We start from the raw sequence: 12383 nt of genomic DNA on the forward strand, positions 1-12383 counted from the left end.
GACACCATAGCACTGACGACGTGCCCTGCAGTTACGTGGCAAAAACGCAGTCGATACGCCGTATGTACATCACCTTGTTCGCTCGCATAGGAATTAATGTCGCGCGTAACAAAGCAAGCATATAGTATATTAATAATTGTTCTAATTGCGCGGTGATTTCGGCCTGCTAGTTTATGCCACCGCTGTCCCTTCCGAAAGCAACGAGTGGTTCCTTCCCACGGAACACACGGCCGGCCACATCTATATATAGCACCCCCTCCGCGCCGCCCGAAACCAAGCCCATCTGTTTCTCCGATCCGCCTCCAGCGTGCGCACCGCACTACCGCTCGCTGATTCTTTCCTCGTCCTCCGCGTGCTGATTGATCGGTGGTCTGGTTCCTCTCCCGACCGCGCGCGCGCGCAATGACGAAGCACACGGCCTTCGCCGGCGCGGACGGCGGCACGACCGCCGCCGCCGCCGTCACGCTGTGCGCGCCGCCGAGGGCGCGCGGCGCACGCAGGGTGGCCGCGGGGTCCTTGCCGGAGCTCGTTCGGCGCCACGCGGATCTCGACGACTGGATGGTGCGTGTTCCTCCATTCGATCATACTATATATATACGCCTCGGCCTCGCCTGCTGTGTGAGTGCGTGCGCAGATGCTCGTCGCCGCCCGACCTGACCGCGCGCGACCCGTACGTACGCAGGAGAAGCACCCGTCGGCATTGGCCGGGTTCGAGTCGGTGCTGGCGGCCGCCGAGGGGAAGCAGGTCGTGATGTTCCTGGACTACGACGGCACGCTGTCGCCGATCGTCAAGGACCCCGACAGCGCCGTCATGTCGGAGGAGGTCAGGCAGTAGCAGTACTGGCGGGCAGCAGGGCCATGCTCTGCTCCGGCCTCCGGCGAACGCACGCACGCACGCACGGGGGCTAGTTACATTACATTACATGACGGCTTTATTATTATTTTGTGCTGTGGCATGCTGCAGATGCGAGACGCGGTGAGAGGCGTGGCCGAGCACTTCCCGACGGCGATCGTGAGCGGGAGGTGTAGAGACAAGGTGCATTCCGTCCCCAACCTATCACCAGTTTTAAACCTTGGTCTTTGCTAGGCAGGAACCTTTTGTGGCGTGCACTGCCCGAGTGCTGTGCTCATTCTCTGTTGCGATATATATCTAGGTGTTCAACTTCGTGAAGCTGGCGGAGCTGTACTACGCCGGGAGCCACGGCATGGACATCAAGGGACCCACGGCGCAGTCCAAGCACACCAAGGCAAAGGTCAGCTACCCACACATCCTTGTCTCTTCACCTTGTACAAACTTGGAGATGCTGTACCAACAGTCGCCCAACACCTCACACGAAAACGACAGTTTGTGACATGGAAGCAAAAAAAAAAAAAAAAAGGGTTCCTTCCTTTGTGTTCCATAATTTTTTTATATGTATTTGTTGACATGCATGGACACGCAGGCCGAAGCTGTTCTGTGCCAACCAGCGAGCGCGTTCCTGCCCGTCATCGACGAGGTAGTAGTATTTACTACCGAACTGTCGTGCTGCTGAATTTTTTTTTTCTTTCCTGCAAACTCTGGTACGGAGGAGTTTCTCCTGAATTTCCTTGCTGCAGGCGTACCGCGCGCTGACGGCGAGGACGGCGCCGATCCCCGGCGCGACGGTGGAGAACAACAAGTTCTGCCTCTCCGTCCACTTCCGCTGCGTCCAGGAGGAGGTGAGGATCTGCGATCTCCCGTGGGTGTCTGTTATGTTATGTGCGCCGCCGATCACTTGCATGGCTGAGGCTGACATGTATGTGTGATTGGAGCTGGGCAGAAATGGCGCGCTCTGGAGGAGCAGGTGCGGTCGGTGCTCAAGGAGTACCCGGACCTCCGGCTCACCAAGGGCAGGAAGGTCTTGGAGGTCCGGCCGTCCATCAAGTGGGACAAGGGCAACGCCATTCAGTTCTTGCTCGAGTGTCTCGGTGAGTGTGCCTTCGGATCCAGATTCTGGAGCCATGGAATGGAATTGCTCACTACTGCTGCTGCTGATGTACTGATAGTTGCCTGCCATGGTTTCCTCAAGGTTTTGCTGACAGTAACAATGTCTTCCCGATATATATTGGAGACGATCGCACCGACGAGGACGCGTTCAAGGTAATTCATGAAGTTGGATGAAAGGATTTGTCAACCAGTAGTTCTTAATCTAAAGTGTTTAATTTGAATCTTGTAAAATTAACGATAGTATATATATGGCATGCATCTCAACAACAAATCTAAGCTAAAACATTTTCAGCCAAACGGGCCGGCCCGGCATGGCACGACCCGGCCCGTGATCGGCACTCTGGCCTATCTAAGTATATGGTATAATTTAGCAAAAAATATGTAGTTGTGGGAGTTTGAACTCACAACCTAGTGCATAGAAGACTTAAATGCATCCATCTAACCAGTGCAGCTGTAGTTTTTTTTATATTATATACTGAATTCTTATATTTAATATATGTAATTTTTTATTTTTAAAATAAAAAATGTAACCGTGTCGTGCCCGTGCTAGCACTACGGGTCGAGATAGTGGTCAGGCACGGCACTATAGCCGTGCCGTGCCAGACACTGGCACTATACTAACCGGACCGGATCGTGCCTGGACCGTGCTTTTTTTGTGCCGTGTCTGGGCTGGCCCATCGTGTTAGTGTCAAATGGCCATCTATATTCATGCCTACCTTCGTACTGTCGCTACTGGGAAGTGGGAAGGCAGATAACAGTGACACCCTTTGCTGTTTTGCGTCTGACTGAGTGAACAGGTGCTGCGCGGCATGGGGCAGGGGATCGGAATCCTCGTGAGCAAGATTCCAAAGGAGACCAGTGCATCCTACTCCTTGCGTGAACCTTCCGAGGTAGAAACAACACCGCCCACTGCTACTACTAGACACTGTACATGTACTGCACCGACTACCCAGTTCAGCTCAAGCGATGCGAAAAAAATGTGAAACAAAACTAGCAGCTGAAAAATTCCTGCATCGAAAAGCCAGCCATGCTTGGTGGGGTGCTGCAGCTGTAGCCAGAATGGAGTTAGCTAGGCGCATTCCATGCATGCACGCTATTGTGACTGAACTGTCACCGACGTCGTGGACTGATCCCGTCTACTGTTTGTCTGGCGCTGCAGGTGAAGGAGTTCCTGCACATGTTGGTCAGGTCCAAGCAGCGGCGGGACTAGTCATGGTCCAGGCAGCAGGTGGTGAAAAGCTAGAAGCAACCGAGGTCGGTCGAGGTAGTCCAAGCACATGCATGTCCATGGTCGACAAGCGAAGCTGTTTTTGCCCATGGTCTCTGTGAATATATCAGCTGACTGTATCTGACTGGATCCGGATTTTAACTGTTGCGCTAGGAAGGAAAAGTTTTTTTTTTGGTTCCTTCATTAGAGAAGAAAAAAGAGAGTGCTGTCTCCGCGCCTCGCCGCCGGCGCCGACACGCAGCCACGGGGGTGGACGCAGGCGCCGACGGGCTGCATGGTGGTTTTGCCTGCTATAAGGTGGGCTGGGCCGGCGTGTGAGGCTGTGAGCCCCAGGAGTCCAGTACACCTCAGCCTACCTACGAAAGAGAACAGAACCGAATACGCTCGCACCCATGCTTTGTGCCCATTGGGGCCTTAGGGCGTGCACAAAGGCATTAAAAACATCGTGTTTTACTGGGTGTTAGGGTGCTAATTGTAAAAATATTGGAGAGCCAATCTCTTGGTCAATAAACACCTCGGGCGCTCAGCTCAATGTCGAAGAAACACATCTGTCTACGTTGTACCTGCTAATGGCAAAAAATCCAACCCACATCCACCCATATCCAAATCTAGTAACTTTGATATCCATCCCACGCTCACCCAAAAATATAAGAAGTAAATTAAACCCAATCCACCTAATAATATTATTGGCCCCAAACCAACCCATAATTGGGTGGAAACCCATGAAAATCCCGTAGGTTCAACTTATTGTCTCACATCAAGCTAACTGCATACACATACACTGATACACAGTGACAATTTTATAGTTAGTTTCAATGACATACAAAAACATAGTCCATGACATACAAAAATAGTGACAATAATATTATACACCGATACAAAAAGCAGGTTTGGTCGATGAACATTTAGGTCTCGAGAAAATAACAAAAAACATATGTTAAAGATCCTTAATGAACAATTATCTTTTTGGCAAGAAACATAAACTAGCAGCAGTGGAAAGATGTGTGAACGGTCCCCGGGGCGACAGTGTGTTCGATTCGTACGCAAGAGCGAGCTAGGTATAGATGGCCAAACGGGTCGGGCCGGCCCGGCCTGTGTTGGGCACGGCTAGCGAATCGTGACGTGTCAGACGGGCCCACGTGCCGCAGTACCGGCCCAGGTACGGCCCGTCGGGACATGAAGCAGGATGCGACCGTCGGTGCACGGGTGAAGACTTGGGGAGTTAGGGTTGAGTTGGGTATGTTGAGACTTGGGACTAAGTTGGAAGTTGACTCAAATACAGTCCTTCGGTCTACTGATGCGTGAAGACCCATGGAAACCCACGCCTATGCAAACCCATCTACACTCATGGGTATCTACCATTTTGACCCACAATACAATAAACCCACCCAACCCAACTTATTCACAATTGAAACAAATCACAACCCACCAAAACAAAACCATTTCTTAAACCCACCTAAAATACCCGCTTACATCTACCCCATTTGCAGGCCTAGTTGTATGGCGAATGCCGTTTTTTCCCAAGCCTGTGTACACAATCAGCATTTAATTCAAAGAGTATAAAACAATATTTAAGGTATAAGATTTAGATACATCCTTTTGTACTGAAGCGTGTCTTAGATGTGTTTTAGATTAGATTTTGAGAACCGTGTCGTGGTATCTACATTGTACATGCTCTTAGCCTACATTCAATTTAGTCCATTATTACTCTAAACTAACAAACCACGGTTCACATAACAGTTTAGTATGGTTTAAAATAGTACACACTATACTAGCCAAAAGGTTAAGAAGTGTATGAGTTAAAAAGGAGCTTGATCCCTTGTTTTACAGTGCCATTCATGATCCTTTATATGGTGGGGTGGTTTTATAGCGTTATGTGTACCTTTTTGTTGTGTGAGACTTAGGTGATTTCTCATGGCCTACTGATAGATGAGAAGCGGAAAAGCGCGCGAGACACACGAAAAACTCGTGCTTGGAGTATAGAAGTACATGTGGACAAGGGACTTGAGTTATAAAGTGCACGAAATATGTGCATGGCACCAAAACTGTCTGATTTTGACTGCCGGAAGCTGATTCTGGCGGCTAGAAAGCGAAACAAAACGGAAAGCGGCATAGGCCATTGTGTTCTAAAGGTGGCGTTCGCTAGTGGGCTTGGATACGGTAATAAGGCTGTCTCCAGCAATGTCCTCTATATCCATCATCTATATCCGTCTTTTACAATCTCCTCTAAAAGATTCCATCCTCTATATCTACTTCCTCTCCAACAACGTCCTCTAAATCACGTCCTCTATACTCAAATATCTATATTAGAGATATTTTTTATTTTTATTTTTTGTACATACGTATTTATCATACTCTCAAATGTATTGTACATATTTTAGTTTTGCTAAACCGGTTATTTAAAGTATTCAAATGGATAGATGACCATTTAGAGAAATTCTATATATAGAGAATTCAGCAGCGTCCTCTAAATTTAGAGGATCATTTAGAGGACGTTGCTGAAGAGCGTAGAGGACCATTTGATCCGCTATATTTAGGGTAGAGGACTCTTTAGGGTTCATTGTTGCAGCTAGCCTAAGATCACATGGGTAGGCTGTGATTTGGGAAATAGATATCTAAACCTAACCTACAGTTTGGCAGCAATTGTGTTTCGGGTTTACTAGGACCTATTGTGTTTTATAAAATAAAATAAAATAATCTAGAGGTCACAAACCAAACGACAGTTTATATTATTTCTGTCAAGAGAACAGTAATACTCTTGATATACGATTGGGCCAAGATAGTCCAGCCTGACCTGCAAACATGTAGCCTGTTGGGCCTGCTATGCTATACAAGAATCCCAATTTGGCCCGCAAAAATGGAGCCCCACTATCATTTGAGAAGAAACTTCACAATAGCAGAGTAGAGTTAAGGCTAGTTACACTAAAAATTAGCTTATACTAGTTAATGCTTCCTAGCTAATTAGCTAACAACTATTTTATTTGTTCAATATTATTAGACGTGTTAGCTTGTTTAGATATATAGATAGATTATACTTAGATTCTTAACATAAATATATAGTAAAAATAATATATCTAGAAAGAAGCGTCCTACAATTTTACGCTTTGCATCAGGAGGAAAAAAAAATGTAATAATGGCTGTTTATTTCTTCTGAGTTTCGGAATGCTACCCTACCATGCAAGATGCATGACTGTGACGTCCCATGAAAACACAATTATGTATGTTACATTGACATTGTCTTATTTTTGGCATAGTTCTGTCATTTTCAATTTTCTTGCCGAGTGTCATTGTGAGGCATGGATTCAGTTTGCGTTACTTTCTGTTTCTTTGTCTCATGGAATAGGCTTAATTCTGAATGACCGAGAGAAGCATCAGTTTAGAACGAAAAAAAATCCCTATACCAAAAAAAAAATGGAACGAACAAACGAACCCCCTCTTCTTGCATTGGAGGAAATGGATGGATTGGCTGGGGTCAGCGTGGCAGGCACCCGAGCCCGTGAAGCGCGGCTGCGGCGCTGCGCGGGTATAAAGCGGCGCCACCCCGCCGCCGACTCGATCATTCCGGTCGTGTCCACCCAGTCACCCACCCACCGCGAGAGCACCTAGCGAAGCAAGGCTTTCGTCGTGGAGCGAGCCGTGAGCGAGAGGGCGATGGAGGCGGTGGGAGAGGAGAAGGGAGCGACGGTGGCGGAGGAGGGGAAGATGATGAAGGAGCAGGGAGAGAAAGGAGTGGTGGCCTCGACCTCGGAGGCGGAGAAGGAGAAGATGGTGGAGGCGAAGGGAGAGAAGGCAGTGGCGGCATCGGAGGCAGAGGGTGGGAAGATGGTGGAGGGGCAGGGAGAGAAGGCAGTGGCGACCTCGGAGGCGGAGGATGTGAAGATGGTGGAGGGGAAGGGAGAGAAGGCAGTGGCGACCACGGAGGCGGAGGATGTGAAGATGGTGGAGGGGAAGGGAGAGAAGGCAGTGGCGACCACGGAGGCGGAAGATGTGAAGATGGTGGAGTGGAAGGGAGAGAAGGCAGTGGCGGCCACGGAGGCGGAGATAGGGACTTCGGAACCGAAGGATGTGGCTGGCGGGAGGCTTATCACCTTGAAGAGCTCGGACGGCAAGGTTCATCGCGCGTCGGTGGCGGCGGCACAGCTGTCGGTGATTCTCAGCGGCATGATAGAGGAAGTCGTCACCGACGACGAAGTCGTCATAGTCCCTTTAGTCGACGGGCCCACCCTGGTCACGGTGCTGGAGTACTGCACCAAGCACGCCGAGGTCGCGGCCGCCGCCAGAGGCACCAGCGCAGTCGCTTTCGCCACGGCGTCCAAGGCCCTCGAGGCTTGGGACCGCGACTTCCTCGACCGCCTCACCATGGACGCGCTCCACGACCTCTTCGTCGCCTCCAACTTCCTCGAAATTCAAGGGCTCCTCAACGCCATCGCTCAGAAGGCCGCCGACGTGATCAAGGGCAAGACCACCGAGCAGATCCGGGACGCCTTCAACATCGTCAACGACCTCACCCCGGAACAGGAGGCGACGGCCGCGGAGCTGCGTCGGAAGTACACCTGGGACTACCATCCAGAAGCCTGAGCCTAACAGTTTGTTCCATGCTGCTCTAACCATCTATCTCACCACATCTGCCACCCTAGCGGAAGGTTCCCCGTGTTCCACTTCCTCCCATTCCCATCGTAGTATAGCAGCTGTCTCGCCTCTCGCGTCCATAGGGTTCTGATCTGCTCGGTCTAATAAGTACTGGCTTGGCATTTTCATTTCGTCCTGTTGAATGTGCGGTGGAACTAAGTCTGAACTTGCTTGCCTGAAGCGAATACATATCAGATATCACATTCTGAATTGCCTGTCATTTCTGATTGATATCATGGAGTTGCCTTACCTGTGCCCAACGTGTTACTACTACTTGCAGCTGATCGATTGGGCTGTAGATCGTACTACTGTTAGCCCGATTGCGTGAGATCATTGTTTATTCTTCCGAATATGCATGTTATCTTCAGTTACACGCTTTTGCTGCTAGTATCATTGCTCAGCCCCTCGAGTTCTTGTTCAGAAACCTCCAGTTCTGCTTGCATATATGCAGTGAATATTCCATCTATCCTGAATTGAATGTCCTATTTGTTTCATTATTAGGTTACATTCAGATTAACAGAAGCAATGTTGCTTTGTGCCTGTCTCTAGAAAATTCGGTTCTCACTTGAGTTTATTGCAAAATTATAGATTTCGATGAAACTAAATGACAATCTTAAACTTAACTATTACCATGCAATGGATCAGGGTCTTATCTTGCTCTTTCTTTGGGTATAAAAATTCAGTCCAGACTATGTTTGGTTTCCAGTTTGAAATGAACAGGCGAATAAAAATTGCATGGCTTTTAATATATCCTGTATCTTTCAAAACATGAATTGGCAGCAAATCTTGTGTCGAAACTAAAACGAGATGTGTTGCATTGCGTTGTTTTCAGCATAGTTTTGTGAACGTTAAGGTGGGTACCTGGACACAGAAATTCCTTGCAGAACGACATGAATAGCTGCATGCAGTATGCCAACAGCCAACATGGTCGATTAGTCAATTGAACTCAACGAATTATGACACAGTGCGGATACACAGGTTCACGTCACAACTCATCATCATGAACTAAAACCACCAAACACCCGGGCATCTTCAGAGGAGGCAGTGCGAGAGCAGAGTCGCGGCGACGACAACGGCGAACGCTGAGACCGGGAATCGGATCGCCGCCGCCGCCGACGACGACGACTTGGAAGAGCCCGGGCTTGGGACTGCCGGAGCCGTTCCGGAAGCTGTGGGCTCTGCAAACATGGAATAAACAACGTTGTTCTTGTCAATGCCATCAAGTTTATGGAAACTATAAATTAAATTGTAAGAGGACGTAGAGACTATAGTAAACACAAATCACCACAAGAAAGAAACGAACAAGAAGCATTGACAGAAAACAAAGCAGTTGTTGGCGCCGGCCGCCGGAGTGGCTGTGCCGACGACGATCTCGCAACGTCCGCGGTGCTCGCGCTCGCGTTGAACACGACGTTGCCCACTCACTCTCTCAACTGAACGAGCGAATAATATGGGGCTGCCAAACGTTGCAGCTGACTCGGTTCACGACTCTATTATTTAATCCAGCGATTACAGGTCTGAGACCTCGGATTCCCCCCCGCCACGCATGTTCACGCTGCGACGTGCCCGCCTTACGCGCGAGAGCGATTTTCGTGCAGGCGTGGCGGTAATCTCTCTGACCGCACAACGAACGCAGCGCTGCTCTGGCCTCTCAACCGCTCGACTCATGCAGCTATTTCTTAGGAACATAAACATGCATCTAAATGCAGACTCCTAATTACATAATGACCAGATAACTATGCATGAGATTTGGTTAACAGCAGTTGTGAGAGCAGAGACGAGGGCGGCAGAGTACTGACTGTTGCACTTGCTCAAGGCGGCGGGGTCTTCGCCGCACGCCGCGGGCAGCCCGGCGCCGCGGGTGAGGTTGACGGGCATGCCGTAGTTCTGCCCGACGGCGGCGCAGAGGCAGACGACGGTGGCGGGGCTCTTCAGCGCGGCCTTGACGCCGGCGCAGCACTCCCTATCGGGCTTGCCCTGCGTGCTCCCCTGCTGCACGTACGGCAGGCAGCCCATGAGCCCGGCCAGCGCCGACGCGCAGTCGGCCGACGGCGCCGGCCCCGGCGCCTGCGACGCCACGCCGGACGCAAGCGCGAGGACGGCCACCGCGAGGGCCAAGAGGCCGAGGCGCGCCATGGCTGGACCTGGACTGAACGACAGAACGAGGGAGGAGGCGACTTGTGTTGCGCTAGTGGGCTTGGAGGCGCGACTGGGAATCTGATATGCGTCTCGCTTGGCGCGCGGCGCGGCTCTTTTAAAGGCGGCGGAGTCGTCGTCCCGTGGCCTGCCAGCGCGGACGACGAGGTCTTCTAGGGGCTCCTGCCCAGGCGGCATCCGGTACCCACGGTGGCTTCGTTTCCGACTCTTGACCGAACGGGTAACTGAAGAGAATCAAGAGACGAGAGAAATCCGCGAGAAAGTCACGTCGTCTGCCGCCGGATCCGCGCGGCGCCACCACGTCCCCGCTCCCTCTGGCCGACGACCGACCATCAACGGCATGATGGTGGAGCCATGAATGAGCCAGGCAGGCCTTCCCAGCTGGCTGGCTGGCTGCACATGCATGCTTCAGCAGTTCATTCCTAGCTACTTCATTCTGCTTGCTGTCGCTGCGATCTCCTTATTATACTCCAATATCCAGTAGGATCGAGGGTGTCATAAAAGTAGTCTTGTCCAGCGGTCAACTATATGCAGCGCAGGCGCAGCCCATGTATGTCACGGCTGATACGAGAAGCTTTGCTTGAGCTGTGTTACCTGTGTAGCAGTTGACCAGTTGTGTGCCAACGGAGGACAGGAAGAAACGCAAGGAGGAAGCTACAGAGGGACGCGAAAAAGAATGAGGAAAAAAAGAGAGAAGAGCTTAAATATCAACCAAAATAAGGCGTATTGAATAGGTTGGATGTATTTATTTATTTTTCATTTGATCATAATAATACCAATCATGTATGGATAGTTGAATACTCTTGTATAATATGTGATGCTTCTTCTTACTTAGGCAGTTTTTTTTGTTACGGAGCCGGTTAGAATAGAGCGCCTCCGTGCCAATGAGCGGCTCTGTCCGAAAGAGTTGGGAGAATTGAAGGATTCAACATTTTAGCATGTTTTTTTTTCTTTTTTAAAGCTAATTTGTTCTAGATATAACAAATCCAAATAACAATAAATTAGGAACGAAGTGGCTCCGTCTCACCGTACCAAACACTACATTAAAAAAATGTAAGACATCTACCGTATTTATTATAAAAATGCATTATCCTTATGGGTGGCTTTAGAATGTTGGGTACCAGTGTACCACCGTACCAGGTATGGCGGAGAATCAAAATATATAGAAAAAAAATGATATTGTTGCTCTGTATCCATCGAGACTGGAGCACAGGAGTGCTCTTCAACATAAACTAAGTGTTTTTTATAACAATAAAAATTGGTCAAAACTATTCTAGTTGAGCTCATTTCCGTCGGATGTCAAGAGGAGACACTAGGCGGCCCGACCCCAACTTCTGGATTAGTTAAAATAGTGGCCAAAACAATACAAGTGTACATCATGTATATGTTAGGTACAACTTACGAGACCAAGAAAGAGGGAGGGAAGCTACACTTATGAACACATGGCTAAGAAATACCTATGGTATTAAAGAGTGGTGGATGGCTATCAAGGAGATAATTAGCATTGGTTTAGTGTTGACTATCATTCACATGAGCTTTAGTGTGTAACATGTCTCTTAGGTTGTGATGCACACGATTGGAACATAGAGACAGCCGACAATGATGGTGAAGTTCAGACAGACTTGTTTTCGATAAATTCGAAACGAAGAATGACAAGCGCCACATGGCTTAGACTGAGAGACAAGAAGTCCGGAAGACTTTAGTAGTTGGATGGCGTCTAGCGGCATATAGTCATCAACAGATATATGTGGAGTACATAAAAGAGTATATTGTGTTGATCAAGTTAAGACGACGAATGACCAAATCAAACGGAGATACATGAGTACTTGTTCATCAGGTGGTCAAAGACTAGAAAAAAAATATTTTTTCTTGTGTAATCAGTGGCAATCGTAGTTAATCATTACCTAACTTCACAAGGTTTTTGAAAAATAGTGTTTATAAAGCATCTTTTTCGTTGCTTTTATGAAAACTGTGAAGTCAACCGTAACTTCACCTTTTTATATGAAACAAAGTTCCTGAAGTTGTGATGTTTGACTTGATATTTTTGGGTCTGAGCAAATTTCTTTAAAGCTGAGTAGTGACATACACCCTCTCATAACATCACTTTTATATATCTAATGTATGGACCAGTAACACGTTCACGTGCACGGCAGTTAAATCTTCAGGTTTGTTCTAACCTAGTCAATTATGTTTTAGAGCTTATGTTTGGGATCATGGATGTTTTGATGATTAGGAACCTTAGAGAGGGCCAACAAGGACTTAGGAAGGGAGCAAGTGTCAATGAGAAGAAGCTAGGATGTTCACAACAAGAGAAAGCTAAGTCTGATTCAACTGTGTCTCCACCTCAGGGTACTGAAAGGGAATTAGGCTTACACCTATTTTCCTAAATTGATTTTGGTGGTT

General features: G+C 48.7%; 3 protein-coding genes across 5 annotated transcripts; 2 read left to right on the forward strand and 1 right to left on the reverse strand.

The window, feature by feature from the left end:
* The first annotated feature begins 275 nt into the window (after positions 1-275).
* Positions 276-3739, forward strand: LOC103647869 (trehalose 6-phosphate phosphatase RA3-like). 2 transcript variants are annotated; one of them, XM_020549386.3, is made up of 10 exons: positions 276-561; positions 683-823; positions 965-1036; positions 1155-1253; positions 1443-1496; positions 1597-1698; positions 1800-1947; positions 2049-2119; positions 2764-2856; positions 3126-3739. In XM_020549386.3, exons 1-10 carry the CDS (start codon positions 403-405, stop codon positions 3174-3176), a joined length of 990 nt encoding a protein of 329 aa, XP_020404975.2. In that variant the 5' UTR covers positions 276-402; the 3' UTR covers positions 3177-3739. The 2 variants fall into 2 exon arrangements, with proteins under 2 accessions (XP_020404975.2, XP_023157563.1); XM_023301795.1 differs by having other exon boundaries at positions 296-561; positions 1443-1499.
* A 2919-nt stretch (positions 3740-6658) lies between these two features.
* Positions 6659-8056, forward strand: LOC103647870 (SKP1-like protein 1A). The gene has a single exon (XM_008672370.3). It carries the CDS (start codon positions 6846-6848, stop codon positions 7770-7772), a length of 927 nt encoding a protein of 308 aa, XP_008670592.1. The 5' UTR covers positions 6659-6845; the 3' UTR covers positions 7773-8056.
* A 492-nt stretch (positions 8057-8548) lies between these two features.
* On the reverse strand, positions 8549-10464 carry LOC103647871 (non-specific lipid transfer protein-like 1). Of its 2 annotated transcripts, none has more exons than XM_035965513.1 (2): positions 9619-10464; positions 8549-9001 (listed from the first exon to the last, which is right to left on the reverse strand). In XM_035965513.1, the coding sequence occupies exons 1-2, from the start codon at positions 10155-10157 to the stop codon at positions 8809-8811; spliced, it is 732 nt and encodes a 243-aa protein (XP_035821406.1). In that variant the 5' UTR covers positions 10158-10464; the 3' UTR covers positions 8549-8808. The 2 variants fall into 2 exon arrangements, with proteins under 2 accessions (XP_035821406.1, XP_008670593.1); XM_008672371.4 differs by having other exon boundaries at positions 9623-10414.
* Positions 10465-12383: the final 1919 nt, after the last annotated feature.

This window comes from Zea mays, chromosome 2, assembly GCF_902167145.1.
Source record: "Zea mays cultivar B73 chromosome 2, Zm-B73-REFERENCE-NAM-5.0, whole genome shotgun sequence".
In the NCBI taxonomy this organism is placed as follows: Eukaryota; Viridiplantae; Streptophyta; class Magnoliopsida; order Poales; family Poaceae; genus Zea; species Zea mays.

Excerpts from the sequence above, each read along its gene's own strand:
- LOC103647869 (XM_023301795.1), top strand. The coding sequence starts at position 403 with ATGACGAAGCACACGGCCTTCGCCGGCGCGGACGGCGGCACGACCGCC. Across the intron at positions 824-964 it reads GCGCCGTCATGTCGGAGGAG|ATGCGAGACGCGGTGAGAGG; the intron begins GTCAGGCAGTAG and ends GGCATGCTGCAG. Across the intron at positions 1,500-1,596 it reads TGCCCGTCATCGACGAGGTA|GCGTACCGCGCGCTGACGGC; the intron begins GTAGTATTTACT and ends TCCTTGCTGCAG.
- LOC103647870 (XM_008672370.3), top strand. The coding sequence starts at position 6,846 with ATGGAGGCGGTGGGAGAGGAGAAGGGAGCGACGGTGGCGGAGGAGGGG.
- LOC103647871 (XM_035965513.1), bottom strand. The coding sequence starts at position 10,157 with ATGCCGCCTGGGCAGGAGCCCCTAGAAGACCTCGTCGTCCGCGCTGGC. Across the intron at positions 9,002-9,618 it reads TTGAGCAAGTGCAACAGTCA|AGCCCACAGCTTCCGGAACG; the intron begins GTACTCTGCCGC and ends CCATGTTTGCAG.